Source organism: Podarcis gaigeae, assembly GCF_964106915.1.
Source record: "Podarcis gaigeae genome assembly, chromosome: 10".
NCBI classification, from domain to species: Eukaryota; Metazoa; Chordata; class Lepidosauria; order Squamata; family Lacertidae; genus Podarcis; species Podarcis gaigeae.
Genome location: NC_139686.1, coordinates 4,537,982 through 4,552,500, shown reverse-complemented (window position 1 = coordinate 4,552,500; position 14,519 = coordinate 4,537,982). Strand labels below are relative to the sequence as shown.

The 14,519-nt window shown below is 51.4% G+C and overlaps 1 protein-coding gene across 6 annotated transcripts in view; it reads left to right on the top strand.

The window, feature by feature from the left end:
* The window catches only part of CCDC136 (coiled-coil domain containing 136), a 48,064-nt gene extending 33,997 nt beyond the window's left edge, over positions 1–14,067 (top strand). For 3 of the 6 annotated variants that reach the window (XM_083700630.1, XM_083700628.1, XM_083700626.1), the window contains exons 5-9: positions 1,418–1,535; positions 3,515–3,740; positions 5,280–5,411; positions 8,413–8,556; positions 12,569–14,067. In XM_083700630.1, the coding sequence (XP_083556756.1) occupies positions 1,418–1,535; positions 3,515–3,740; positions 5,280–5,411; positions 8,413–8,556; positions 12,569–12,676 (728 nt within the window). In that variant the 3' untranslated portion in view covers positions 12,677–14,067. Of the gene's footprint in view, positions 1–1,417; positions 1,536–3,514; positions 3,741–5,279; positions 5,412–8,412; positions 8,557–10,088; positions 10,207–12,568 lie in introns of all 6 variants that reach the window. The other 3 variants (XM_083700631.1, XM_083700629.1, XM_083700627.1) reach the window with 2 other exon arrangements.
* Positions 14,068–14,519: the final 452 nt, after the last annotated feature.

Genomic DNA, 14,519 nt, shown 5'->3' with positions numbered 1-14,519 from the left:
CTTTCGAACTGCTAGGTTGGCAGGAGCAGGGACCGAGCAATGCGAGCTCACCCTGTCACAGAGATTCGAACCGCCGACCTTCTGATCGGCAACTCCTAGGCTCTGTGGTTTAACCCACAGCGCCACCCAAATCCCATGACCCTATATATAGAAAGGAGCAAACTAGTGATATTTTAGGGAGCAGGCTAGCAGGCGGGGCCCATTCCTTACATCATTGGAGCCTACACAACACAAAACACTCTTGCTGAATGTAGGTTTTATTTTATTTGTTTTTTATTTTATATTTTGGAAATGTACATCCAGGTTTTTTCCCCTTTAATTATTTTGGGGGCACCAAGAGAGTGGTGCCCTAGGCTATAGCTTGTTTAGCTTATACGTAAATCCAGCACAGGTTGTGAGCATATTGGCCTGTTGACTGGGTCTGATAGCAATTGTTGGGGGTTTCCAAAGTGGCATTTATTGTGCGACCGGTGCTCATCATACTTGGTGCTCATCATACTGTGTTTCCTGCCTTTCCTTCCCGTTTAATATGTTTTTGGTTTTTTTTCCTTCCTGGGGAGAACCAGTAAGTAAAAAAATGAGCAAATGACTTATTTCCAAATTAAACACCCTTAAGGCTCACCCTCACTTTCACCACGAGCTTTCCCTGTTGTTCCATGGCTGTGCCTTGCGAAAATTCGGCATCACCGTCTGACTCAGATCTTATCGGATGCACAGAACATCCGAAGAGAGGTTTTGCTTAACCGGGCATCAATTCAGCGCGGGAAATTGGATTTCTGCAAGGCACAGCCACGGAACCATGAGAAAAAGGTCTCAGACCTGGCAGGGAAATAATCGGTACCCAATGCAGAAAGTCCACAGTTTACGCGCATTTAACTTGGGTTAAACCACAGAGCCTCGGACTTGCCGATCAGAAGGTCAGCAGTTCGAATCCCCACGACGGGGTGAGCTCCTGTTGCTCGGTCCCTGCTCCTGCCTACCTAGCAGTTCGAAAGCACGTCAAAGTGCAAGTAGATAAATAGGTACCGCTCCGGCGGGAAGGTAAATGGAGTTTCCGTGCGCTGCTCTGGTTCGCCAGAAGCGGCTTAGTCCTGCTGGCCACATGAACCAGAAGCTGTACGCCGGCTCCCTCGGCCAGTAAAGCGAGATGAGCGCCGCAACCCCAGAGTCGTCCGCGACTGGACCTAATGGTCAGGGGTCCCTTTACCTTTACCTAACTTTTGCATACGTTCTGTTTTACGCACTTGGCAGAAACCTTTTTAAAAATAAGAAGGGAGTGGAAGGAGGGCGGGCATCCAGGAAAAAAAGACTTTGGCAATCTTACCCACCAAAGCTTGAATCAGATGGAATAATCCTCCTGATATCCGCTGCTCGGCTGCAGCACATGATCTTTCATGCCGGTGGCTGTGCTTTGCAGAGGATCTCCGGACGCTGAGAATTAAGTACCAGGAACTGACCAACGAGTACCAAATCCTGCAGGACAGCAACAAGATCATGGTCAACCAGCTGGAGAGACTGGAAGCCCTGAAGTACAGGTGAGTCTCGATGTCCCGGGATTGCGTGTGGCGGCGAGTGACTTGTGGCAGGACCACGAGGAGCTGGAACTTTTTATTCGATTGCGTTTGTATTCCACCTTTCCTGCAAGGAGCTCAAGGCAGCATCCCCTGTTCTCCTCCCTGCCAGCTCAATCCGCACAACAACCCTGTGAGGTAGGTTCGGCTGAGAGACTGTGACCAGTCCGAGGCCACCCAGGCAGCTTCATGACCGAGCGGGGATTTGAACCCTCGTCTCCCGTGTCCTAACCCGGTACGCTGCCTACTAAACCACACTGACTCTCTCTCTCTCTTTTTTTAAAAAATAAATTTTTATTCAGTTTTTCCTTTACAAATTAATCAACACAATCATGTTCTCAGATTTCCAATTTTTTGTACTTCCACCAGCTCCTCCACCAGTCATCCATATTTACTGTCTTTTACGCATTTTCTCTATATAATATTGCCAATAAAATATCCTTTCGTCACTATTTCTTTTTTACAATACACCCTCGACTGTCACAAAACCTCTTTAAAACCCGCTAGCGTTATCTGTTCATCACAGATGTTTTCCATATAATCCGAAAACTTTGCCCAGTCCTCGATGAACTTGTGATCCCTCTGGTATCTAATTTTCCCAGTCATTTTATCCAATTCTGCATAGTCCATAAGTTTCATTCTCCACTCTTCAATGGTCGGTAGTTCCTCTTGTTTCCATTTTTGGGCCATTAGTATTCTTGCCGCTACTACTGCATATTGGAAAAGTTTATAGTCCCTTCTATTTATCTCTTTTCCTGTTATTCCTAACAAAAAGGTTTCTGGTTTCCTTACAAATGTATATTTAAACATCTTTTTCAACTCATTGTAAATCATTTCCCAGAAACCTTTTACCTTCTTACATTCCCACCACACTGACTCGCTTGCCTTTCCAAATATCAGCTTTAAAGCAAGGATTTTGTGCCGGGAGCAAAGTGGGAGTGGGAAAGAGTTAAAGTCCCTCCTCAGCCCTGTTGCGCGTCTAATCAATAACCTTGCTGCCGTAGTTGCATACATACCGTATTTTTCGCTCTATAGGACACACTTTTCCCCCTCCAAAAATGAAGGGGAAATGTGTGTGCATCCTATGGAGCGAATGCAGGCTCCTTGGCTTCAGCGAAAGCAACGCGAAGCCTCCGAAGCGCAGAGGGAGCGCTCCCTCCACGCTCCGGAGGCTTCGCGTTGCTTTCGCTGAAGCCTGGAGAGCGAGAGGGGTCGGTGCGCACCGACCCCTCTTGCTCTCCACGCTTCAGGGATAGCCGCCTGAAGCCTTCGGAGTGCAACACCAGTTCCCACTGTGCTCCGCAGGCTTCAGGTTCTTTGGCTGAAGCCAGGAGAGGAAGACTCTCCAAAGGCTTCAGGGATAGCCGCACGCAGCCCCTCCGGCAGGGAGAGGCAGCAAATGGCTGTGGCTTCTTTACCCCTGTGTAGCCTCTCCCGGCTGGACAGGTTGCGCACGGCTAAAGAGGAAGCCAAGACAGGCAGCGGGATGGATCCTGCTCACTGTCTTGGCTTCTTTGCTCTTTGGGGCTTGGGGGGGGGGCGGGCTCCCCCTGGCAGCCCCAGCAGCTCTGGAAGAAGCTGAATAAGATTTTTTTCCTTGATTTCCCCCTCTAAAAACTAGGTGCACCCTATGGTCCCGTGCGCCTTATGGAGTGAAAAATACGGTAAATATTGGTCTGACCTTTCTTTTTATTTCCTCTGAGATGATACCTAGGAGAAAGGATTCTATTGTTTTTCCCCCCAAATGAGAATCTAAACATCTTTTTCAGTTCATTATAGATATTTTCCCAGAATCCCAGTATCTCTTTGCACTCCGACCACATATATAGAATTCTGTTCTCATTCTGAAGCAAAGTTCTTAACCCGAGGTACTATTTCTGGGTTAGTGGAGTCTGTAACCTGAAGCGTCTGTAACCCGAGGCACCACTGTATCTCCCTCTCAGTCCTTTCCCTCCGAACAGAGCAAGGAGCAGGTCGGACGACTCTCCCTCCCTCGACTCGGACTCCGAGGGGAGCACGGACCACCCCCCGTCCATCAACTGGCGGGCCACGCCCCACGCCAGCGGCAGCGTCTCCTTCAAGTCCGTGGAGATGGCGTGCACGGCCAGCGAGGGAGACGAGGAGGAGAAGCTGTCGAAACCGGAGAGCGAGGCTGACCTGCGCTACCAGGTGAGGAGGGAGGAGAGTGAGGCGGATCCGGACCAGGTGCAGGTATGGGGAGAGGTTTTTAAATGGTGTATAATGTATAATTTATTAAAGAAGAAAAAGAGCTCTTTTACATTCTTAAGGCAGCCAGAAAAAGCTGCCTCCTCCAATCAGGGGTTTTCCAGATATTTCAGATATTTCCAGCTGGTCTTGCCACCTGGGGCTGATGGGATCTGCAGCCTAATAATAATAATAATAGTAATAATAATAATAATAATAATAATAATTTATTTATACCCCACCCATCTGGCTGAGTTTCTCCAGCCACTCTGGGCGGCTCCCATTCAAGTATTAAAAACAGAACAGCATTAAATATTAAAAACATCCCTAAACAGAGCTGCCTTCAGATGTCTTTTAAAGATAGGATAGCTGCTTATTTCCTTCACATTTGAAGGAAGGGTGTTCTACAGGGCAGTCTGGTAAAAGTCTGGTAGTTGTTTTTCTCTTTGACATCTGATGGGAGGGTGTTTCACAGGGCAGGCGCCACCACCAAGAAGGCCCTCTGCCTGGTTCCCTGTAACCTGGCTTCTCGCAGCGAGGGAACCGCCAGAAGGTCCTTGGCACTGGATCTCAGTGTCCGGGCAGAACGATGGGGCTGGAGACGCTCCTTCAGGTATACAGGACTGAGGCCGTTTAGGGCTTTCAAGGTCAGCACCAACACTTTGAATTGTGCTCGGAAACGTACTGGGAGCCAATGCAGATCTCTCAGGACCAGTCTTATACGGTCTCAGCGGCCGCTCCCAGTCAGAAGTCTGGCTGCCGCGTTCTGCATTAGTTGTAGTTTCCGGGTCACCTTCAAAGGTAGCCCCACGTAGAGCCCATTGCAGTAGTCCAAGCGGGAGATAACTAGAGCATGCACCACTCTGGCGAGACAGTCCGCAGGCAGGTAGGGTCTCATCCTGCGTATCAGATGGAGCTGGTAGACAGCCGCACTGGACACAGAATTAACCTGCGCCTCCATGGACAGCTATGAGTCCAAAATGACTCCCAGGCTGCACACCTGCTCCTTCAGGGGCACAGTGACCCCATTCAGGACCAGGGAATCCCCCACACCCACCTGCCCCCTGTCCCCTCAAAACAGTACTTCTGTCTTGTCAGAATTCAACCTCAGTCTGTTAGCCGCCATCCATCCTCCAAGTGCCTCCAGACACTCACACAGGACCTTCACTGGTTCCAGTTTAAAAGAGAGGAAGAGCTGGGTATCATTCACATAATGGAGAACACCAGCCCAACCCCCTTGATAATCTCTCCCAGCGACTTCGTATAGATATTAAAAAGCATGGGGGAGAGGACAGAGCCCTGAGGCACCCCACAAGTGAGAGCCCAGGGGTCTGAACACTCATCTCCCAACACCACTTTCTGGACACTTTCAGGAAGGCTCCCCTTGGTCAGAGAAAGCCAGTAACCCTCTCTGCAGGTCAGAAACAACAAGGCACAGAGTTTTTGGATGGAGGGCACAGCTTGACCCTCTTGCCCTCTGTGCCCCTCTTCTTGCCCTGGCAGAGCGACCAAGCCCCACGCAACCAGCACAGGACGGAAGACAAGGACCATCTCGACCTCCCGGAGTGGGCAAGGAGAGCGGCAGAGCGGAAGGCGGGAGAGGCGGCAAGAGCAGGGAGGGAAGAGGGAAGTGAGGTAGGCATGACGTATACAGGAACAGGTGCTGATCAGGAGTTTGGTGGGAAATCCTTGTGCTTCAGCTCTGCGTTAGCAGTACAGTGGCCTTCCTTACAGGGTCCAGTAAAATATGCATGCAAACTGCAGGAGTCTGGGCTTGGTTGTTGTTGTTGTTTAGTCGTGTCTGCCTCTTCGTGACCCCCTGGACCAGAGCACACCAGGCACTCCTGTCTTCCACTGCCTCCCGCAGTTTGGTCAAACTCATGCTGGTAGCTTCGAGAACACTGTCCCACCATCTCATCCTCTGTCCTCCCCTTCTCCTTGTGCCCTCCATCTTTCCTAACATCAGGGTCTTTTCCAGGGAGTCTTCTCTACTCATGAGGTGGCCAAAGTCTTGGAGCCTCAGCTTCAGGATCTGTCCTTCCAGTGAACACTCAGGGCTGATTTCCTTCAGAATGGAGAGGTTTGATCTTCTTGCAGTCCATGGGACTCTCAAGAGTCTCCTCCAGCACCAGAATTCAAAAGCATCCATTCTTTGGCCATCAGCCTTCTTTATGGTCCAGCTCTCTCTTCCATACATCACTACTGGGAAAACCAGAGCTTTAACTATATGGACCTTTGTTGGCAAGGTGATGTCTCTGCTTTTTAGGATGCTGTCTAGGTTTCTCATTGCTTTTCTCCCAAGAAGCAGGCGTCTTTTAATTTCGTGACTGCTAGGGCTTGGTTTTCACCCGCCAGCTTCCAAATCCTGTGCAGCCGCAGACTGGTGTCACAGTATTGTATACATTTATTAATATGGATCTTCTTTGGAGAAGCACAGGCTGCTCTTAGGGTGACCTGCAAACCGGATCGCTTGCAGGGAGATTAGACCACGGTTGGCTATTTAATGAGCACTCGTTCTGGGGAAGCTAGATGATGTGATGTCCAAGCAAGGGCCAGTCCACACTCTCAGTGTGCTCTCCCATCACTTTCCTTACCGCCACCAGTCTCCTTTCTTGTAACTTGGAAGCCACGGATTCGAGTCCTACCCTCCGGAGCAGGAGAAAACAAGCTTGTTCCCTCTTCCATGAGATATTGGAAGATGGCTCTCATATCTGCTCTCAGTCTCCTCTTTTCCAGGCTAAACATACCCAGCTCCTTCAACCGTTCCTCATCAGGCTTAGTTTCCAGACCCTTGACCACCCTGGTCGCCCTCCTCTGCACATCTTCCAGCTTGTCAACATCCTCCTTAAATTGTAGTCCCCAGAACTGGACACCGTATCCCAGGTGTGGTCTGACCAAGGCAGAATAGAGTGGCACTGTGACTTCCCTTGATCTGCACACGTTACTTTTGTTGACACAGCCTAGAATAGTGTTAGCTTTCTTTGCTGCTGCATCACACACTATGCAGGGCTGCGCTTGAGACCAACCCAGAAACTCCAGCGGGTGCAGAATGCTGCGGCGAGGCTCCTTATGGGGTCCTCGCCGCGGGATCACATTCACCCGGTGCTTTACCAACTGCACTGGCTCCCGGTGGAGTACAGGATCAGATTTAAGGTGCTGGTTTTAAGCCCTATACGACCTGGGACCCTTGTACCTACAGGACCGCCTCTCCTGGTATGCTCTGCGGAGGACCTCAAGGTCCACAAATAACAACACTTTGGAGGTCCTGAGCCTCAAGGAGGGTTAGATTGGTCTCAACTAGGGCCAGGGCCTTTTCAGTACTGGCCCCGACTTGGTGGAACGCTCCTTCCCAAGAGACCAGGGCCCTGCGGGACTTGACATCTTTCCGCAGGGCCTGCAAGACAGAGCTGTTCCGCCTGGCCTTTGGTTTGGACTCTGTCTGACCCTTATGTTTCCCCTCCCCTTACGGTTTTGTTCTATGGGCTACTTTTAAAATGAGGCTGCATTTTAAATTGGTCCCCCCCCCCTCTTTTTCACCTATTATGTTTTTACTGTGATTTTATTGGTGTTAGCAGCCCTGAGCCCAGCTCTGGCCAGGGAGGGCGGGGTATAAATAAAAGTTATTATTATTATTATTATTAAGACACACCCACCCCACTACGGTAACTGTACACCTGAATCTGAGGGGTTGCATCTGCAGAGCCTGGTCCCATATGGGGAACAGCCCCACCAACCTCAATCCGGCCTCGACCTGCCTGCCTTATTTTTGACCGCCCATCCAGCAGGGTAGCCCGGCCTGTCAGATTTCCCCTCCTCCTTCACTCCAGGACTTCTGCCTGCCAAACTTAGCAAAGGGGAAGAGGATAGGGACGAAACAAGAATCAACTGGCTGTGCTGTTGCGTTCCGAAGGCAAAGGAAGGATTGGACCCTGATTAATAAAATGCACACGAGGCTTGGCCAGCAAGACTCTGGGAGGAGTGCCAATAATAATCTGTCACATCCTGGCCCAGGTCCCTTTTATTAACAAAAGAACTTTTAACAAGCGCTTGTTACATTTCCCCTGAGCATTTCGAAAAAACCACATGGGACAAAGTTAGATCAGAGAAATCCTTTCAGCTACAAAGAACTAATCTGAGCATGCGTACATGTTCAGGCTAAATAAAACAGGAATCAAGGAGGAAGGCATTTAGCAAACCCTGGAGGTCATAGACAGGCGGTAAACAGGAAAGGAAGGACAGGCAAGGAAAGACAGTATTTGCCATCTCCTTGTGAATTCTCTTCCTGGCCCTTAAGAAGAGAAAATGGGCAGTAGAGAAAATGGGGCAGAGAAGCAGAGGCTTGTGGGATTTGATCAGAAATTATTGTCAATGATTCAATCCCACTCAAGCAATGTTTTCATCGCTGACACAACGGCTTGCTCCATTTTTCATAATTCCTCATAGCAATCCCACCTGACCACCACATTGTGCCCAGACAGTGGCTCTGGCGCCACCTGCTGTTGGCCTCCGTGCCTCCTGCCCTACCCAGTCCCACCAGCTGCTCCTGGATCCCACTAAGACCCCATGCGTCGGAAAGATACGCAAAGGGATGCCCGGCTTGTCCGTTGACCCTCTGCTCTTCCTACTTCTCTGGCAGCACGACCAAACCCAGGACATCCTGCGGGAGATGGAGAGTAAGTGTTGGCTCAGCCAGAACGAACGGGAGCAGCTGCACGAGGAATTGCGGATGTGCAAGGAAGAGATTGAGAGACTTAACGGCACCATCCCCATTGGAGGACGGGTAAATCCTCAGAGGCGTTTGGGCATATGTGTGTGTGTGTGTGTGTGTGTGTGTCGCGGGTTGCTCTGCTCTGTCCAGTGGGGAGCTGGGGGCTGGAGCAACCCTTTCCCTTAAGTAGGGGTGATTGATTGATTAATTGATTGACTGATTGCATTTCTATGCCGCTTTCCTTTCAAATGAATCTCAAGGCGGTTTACAAGCAACAAACAGCAATAGCATGAACACCACAAGTACAGCATGAATCAGATAATCACGGGAAATTTGCTTCAAGTTTGAATTTGGGGGCAAAACCTTTCTGAAACGCAGCGGTCCTCTCCAGACAGGCTTTTAAGAACCATCCGCCTCAGTGTCTCCACAGGGACATATTAATCGTTTTATTTGTTTATTTCATAAATCAATTTATGCACCGTTTGATTGGGGGTGGGGGTGGGGAGAGACATACCTCAACGCGGTTTACAAAGAAAAGGGGAAAATAAAATTAGCGGTAACAGCAATTCTTTGAAATGTTCAAAAGGTAAAACCAGCAAGAAACTGAAAGCAGGTTAAAACACATATCCGCGTTCTGCATGTCTGGGTAAAGGTAAAGGGACCCCTGACCATTAGGTCCAGTCGTGGCCGACTCTGGGGTTGTGGCGCTCATCTCGCTTTATTGGCCGAGGGAGCCAGCGTACAGCTTCCGGGTCATGTGGCCAGCATGACTAAGCCGCTTCTGGTGAACCAGAGCAGCGCACGGAAACGCCGTTTACCCTCCCGCCAGAGCAGTACCTATTTATCTACTTGCACTTTGACGTGCTTTTGAACTGCTAGGTGGGCAGGAGCAGAGACTGAGCAACGGGAGCTCACCCCGTCGTCGCGGGGATTCAAACGGCCGACCTTCTGATCGGCAAGCCCTAGGCTCTGTGGTTTAACCCACAGCTCCACCCGTGTCTGGGTAGGCTTGACCAATCAGAAATGTTTTTAGCAGGCGCTGAGAAATATACAGGGAAGGAAACTGCCTGGTGTCATTAGGCAGGAAGTTTGAAAGTGTAGGTGGCGTCGCACGGAAAGATTTCTTACAAATGCGGAACAGGTATCACACAGCACTTATAGCAGCGCCAGAAACTATGTGGGGATCAGTCCGCCAAATGACAGGATTCGAGAGACACAGCAATTCCTGCATAACGTCACGTGTGGTTGCTTTGTTAAACACACACATTGACTGACTCCAATTCCAGCACAATCGCAATCCCTTTCCCGGTGGGTGGTAGGAATTCTGCATAGCCAGCTCCTTCCCAGACCCCCAAATTCTTGGGTGCAGAGTCATAGCACGCAGGCGGCTCTGAAGAAGGATCCGGGCCCGAAATTTCAGACCCCTGTCCCACACGGGCAGCCGAAACACCCTGTGGCCTAACTTCTTTCTTTCTCTCTCTCTCCTCTGTCTCTTTCTCTCGTCCCCTGCCTCGGCTCATCTCCCCTCCGTGGTGTTTGTGGCGTCCCCTCCGCCCTCCATCCCACGCTCTCCCTCCCCACACCGCCCCCCCGGAACCCCACAGGTCCCCCACGCACCCGACCCTCCTGCTGTCATCTCCCTCCCTCTCATAGGACTGGTTATCATAGTAGCCCTGCTTTGGTGCTGGCGGGCTGAGATGTCTTCCTAACGCCCCGAATCAGGTACTGGTATCATCCGCTTGGTCTGCTAGGCTGCGCTTGGCTTGCGTCTCCTGCATGAAGCAAGGACACACATTCCCCGTCCCCAACATTTGGTTGCTTTGTCGTTGTCGTCCCTCCCCTTGCAGTCACACCCATGCACCTGCCCTGCACCCCCCCTCTCACCTCCTTCCCCAACCCATCGCCTGCCGCACACCCTGTCCCCCCTTCACAACAAATCATCTCCCCATGCTTGCGTTTCCTCCTCCGGTGAGGCAGAGCAGGAACAAACCAATTCCTATTTTTTAAAAAATAGACTTTGGGTTAGGGACGCCTTTCCAGAGGTTTTCCTGCTGGGGCTGACGGGAGCTCTAGGCAGTGCCAGATTTAAAGGACCCCTGACCATTAGGTTCAGTCATGACCGACTCTGGGGTTGCGGCGCTCATCTCGCTTTACTGGCCGAGGGAGCCGGTGTACAGCTTCTGGGTCATGTGGCCAGCAGGACTAAGCCACTTCTGGGGAACCAGAGCAGCGCACGGAAACGCCGTTTACCTTCCCGCCAGAGCAGTACCTATTTATCTACTTGCACTTTGACGTGCTTTCGAACTGCTAGGTGGGCAGGAGCAGGGACCGAGCAACAGGAGCTCACCCCGTCATGGGGATTCGAACCGCCGACCTTCTGATCAGCAAGCCTAAGAGGCTTGGTGGTTTAGACTACAGTGTCCCAAAATATTACTTTGATAAAATACATATTTTGTTATGTGCAAATGGCTTTAGATACCTATTAGGTCTATAAATTACAATCTAGCATATATTCAACACAAAAAACTGCGACCATTGGTTGTTGACGAAGGGCAGCTGGACATAGAAAGGACCCCATTACTTTCAGTAGCTTAGGGCCTCATCAAACCGAAATCTGGCCCTGGCTCTAGGGCAGAAACATCTGGAAGGGTTAAGAAGCACTTCCTACAACCTCCCTTTGAAAAACTCGGCAGCCCGGTTGCTCACCGGTTTGAGGATATAATGCCAATCCTGGCTGCCCATTACCGTATTTTTCGCTCCATAAGGCGCACTGGACCATAAGGCGCACCTAGTTTTTAGAGGGGGAAATCAGGAAAAAAAATCTCCCCCCCCAGCCCCAAAGAGCAAAGAAGCCAAGACAGTGAGTGGGATCCATTCCTCTTCAACCAGGCCTTTCTCTGGCTTTTGACAGAATCATAGAGTTGGGACCAACGAGGGTCATCTAGTTCAACCCCCTGCAATGCAGGAATCTCTTACCTAATGCGGGTCTCGAATCCACAACCCTGGCATAGCTACCGACTGAGCTATATCAGCTTGTAACTAGTGATGGCTTTCCAGAATAAGAGAGGGTGTTTTAACGTATTTCTCCCACCTGGTTTTAATGCATGTCTTTTTGTTCTTTTCTTTTTGTAAGTCGCTTTGAGTTGCCCTGGCAAAAAAATAAAAAAAATAATAATAGGGTGACTAATCCATTTACTAAATAAATAAATAACTGACCTACCAGCTCAGAAATAAATAAATAGATAAATAAATAAATGACTGAGCTCAGTAATAAATAAATATGTAAAGGGGAAAGGGACCCCTGACCAGTAGGTCCAGTTGCGGATGACTCTGGGGTTGCGGTGCTCATCTCGCTTTACTGGCCGAGGGAGCCGCCGTACAGCTTCCGGGTCATGTGGCCAGCATGACTAAGCCGCTTCTGGCGAACCAGAGCAGCGCACGGAAACGCCGTTTACCTTCCCGCCGGAGCGGTACCTATTTATCTACTTGCACTTCGACGTGTTTCAAACTGCTAGGTTGGCAGGAGCAGGGACCGAGCAACGGGAGCTCACCCCGTCGTCGCGGGGATTCGAACCGCTGACCTTCTGATCGGCAAGTCCTAGGCTCTGTGGTTTAACCCACAGTGCCACCCACGTCCCTAAATAAATATATAGATAGATAGATAGATAAATTAATAAATAAATAAATGACTGAGCTACCAGATGAGAAATAAATAGATAGATAGGTAGATAGATAGATAGATAGATAGATAGATAGATAGATAGATAAATGGCTGAGCTACCCGCCTTCCTAGGAATCACCTTCATAAGAACGTAAAAGGCTACAGGATCAATCCAATGGCCCTTTAGTCCAGCACCCTGTTCTCACGGCAGCCGACCAGATGTCTGGCGGCGACCCAGCAAGCGGGATTCGAACACGAGCCCCCCGCCCCCCGGCGTGCCGAAAGCGCGGGTTGCGATGCACGCCTGCGGATGTCCGTGTGGTTCAATTAACCCTAGTGCATGGAGTGGGGTTGGAGCCAGGTGGGTGGGTTTTAAGGCTCCCTCGCTGACCCCCCCTTTCTCCTTCTCCTCCTCCCCTGCAGGTCCCAGCTGGAGGGATGAGGCCCCTTGCTCTTTTCGCCGTCCTTGCCGGGGGCCTCCTCCTCTACCCCTGCGTAAAGAGATACACCAGCAGCTGGACGCCGCCCTAAGGAGCCTGCACACCTGGACACCTGCCCCTCGAAGAGGGGGCCCCTTGCGCCACGTACCCCTCCCCACCCCAACTCTGTGAGGACTGAGACCTGTCCCCCCCCCCACCGCCCCCCATTAACCCAACCGCTGCTCGGAAGGCCGGTCTCTCCATCAGCCATGCCAAGCGAACCTTCACCCATCATCAGTTATCCATTCCCCTCCCTTCCCTGCTTCTGCTGAGGATGAGCCAAGGCGGGGTTTTTTTGGGGGGGGGGGGGTCTTGCAACCGGGCTTCCAGCTTCCCACCTGCCCTGCCCCCCCTCCCCTGCCGCCAGGGACCTCTGGGGTGCAGTCCTCGGTTTCCCCATCAGTGGTCCCAACCTGGAGGAGCCCAGGCGTTGGCTGGGAGGGAAGAGAGATGGCGATTATGAGTCTGTCTCACCTCCTGGTGGCCCCCCCCCCCCGGAAAAAGCAGGACCTGGGGACCCTATGGTACCTCTCCCCTCTTTTACCCCCCCCCCGGCTCTTCTGGGCCAGTCCAAGGGAACAACAGAGAGCGATACCTGCCCTCTGAGTGGCTGACCTCTGCAATAACCAGAAGGGACCTGATGAGCTTTCCCAGCAGGAAAGGTTTGCAACCAGGGTCAGGATGAAGAGGTGTGGGGAGCTGGGAGGGGGGGCAATTTCCTCTAGGCAATATTTAAAGTCTGTTTCGACACACCGTGAACGGGAAGCGACTTCCGGAGGGGCCCGGAGCAGAACGGATCGACCTGTGAATTTCTTTCGTCCTCCGCTCCATCAGGGATAAGCTTTCTCGCTTATCCCCAACCCGGGCCGGATCCTGAATCTATGCATTCCACCCCTAGCTCCGCCCCCCTCCTCTTTCTCCATGGTGGTCTCGTCCCACAGCTGTGCACCATTTCCTCCTGGCCCTAGGAACGCTCAAAGAGTTTGTGTGTGTGTGTGATGTATGTGTCCCTCTTTGCACCTTCGACGCAGGTATGATGGTTCGGGGACCACCAGGATGCAGAAAGGTCCCTTAAGGCCTGCTTGGGTCCCCCAGGACTGTCCTCGTCCGACAGTGCTTCCAGCAATCGAGGCCCCACCCAGGTAGCAACAGGTGGGGGAGCCACGGCATGTGGACTGTAGCGCAGCCCTCCAGGATTTGGGGCGCCAAATCCTTGCCCTGCATGTTTCGTGGGCACCCGTCCTCCGTCACCTCACGGTCCGTCGCCCCCTCCTCACCTCTTCCGCGTCTCGTTCATCGAGCTCTGCTCCCGACTTCCGTCCGAGAAGGGGGCCACCCCCTAAAAGCCGCTGGAGACCGTCTGCAGATCTTTCTCTTTCGTCTTGGTTCTATGTTGTAACTCAGTAAAAAAAGGAAATGGGAAAACAAAGACCTTTCTAAATACATGAGGCTTCGCTCTCTTCTGTCCTGCTTGCGTTTTTCCACATGAAGGCAGTGTGGGAATGTTCAGGGTGGCAGGAGAGGATATAAAGGTAAAGGTAAAGGGACCCCTGACCATTAGGTCCAGTCGTGGACGACTCTGGGGATGTGGCGCTCATCTCACTTTATTGGCCGAGGGAGCCGGCGTACAGCTTCTGGGTCATGTGGCCAGCAGTACTAAGCTGCTTCTGGTGAACTAGAGCAGCGCACGGAAACGCCATTTACCTTCCCGCCAGAGCGGTACCTATTTATCTACTTGAACTTTGACGTGCTTTCGAACTGCTAGGTTGGCAGGAGCAGGGACCGAGCAACGGGAGCTCACCCCGTTACGGGGATTCGAACCGCCAACCTTCTGATCGGCAAGTCCTAGGCTCTGTGGTTTAACCCACAGCGCCACCCGCATCCCTTTGAATAAA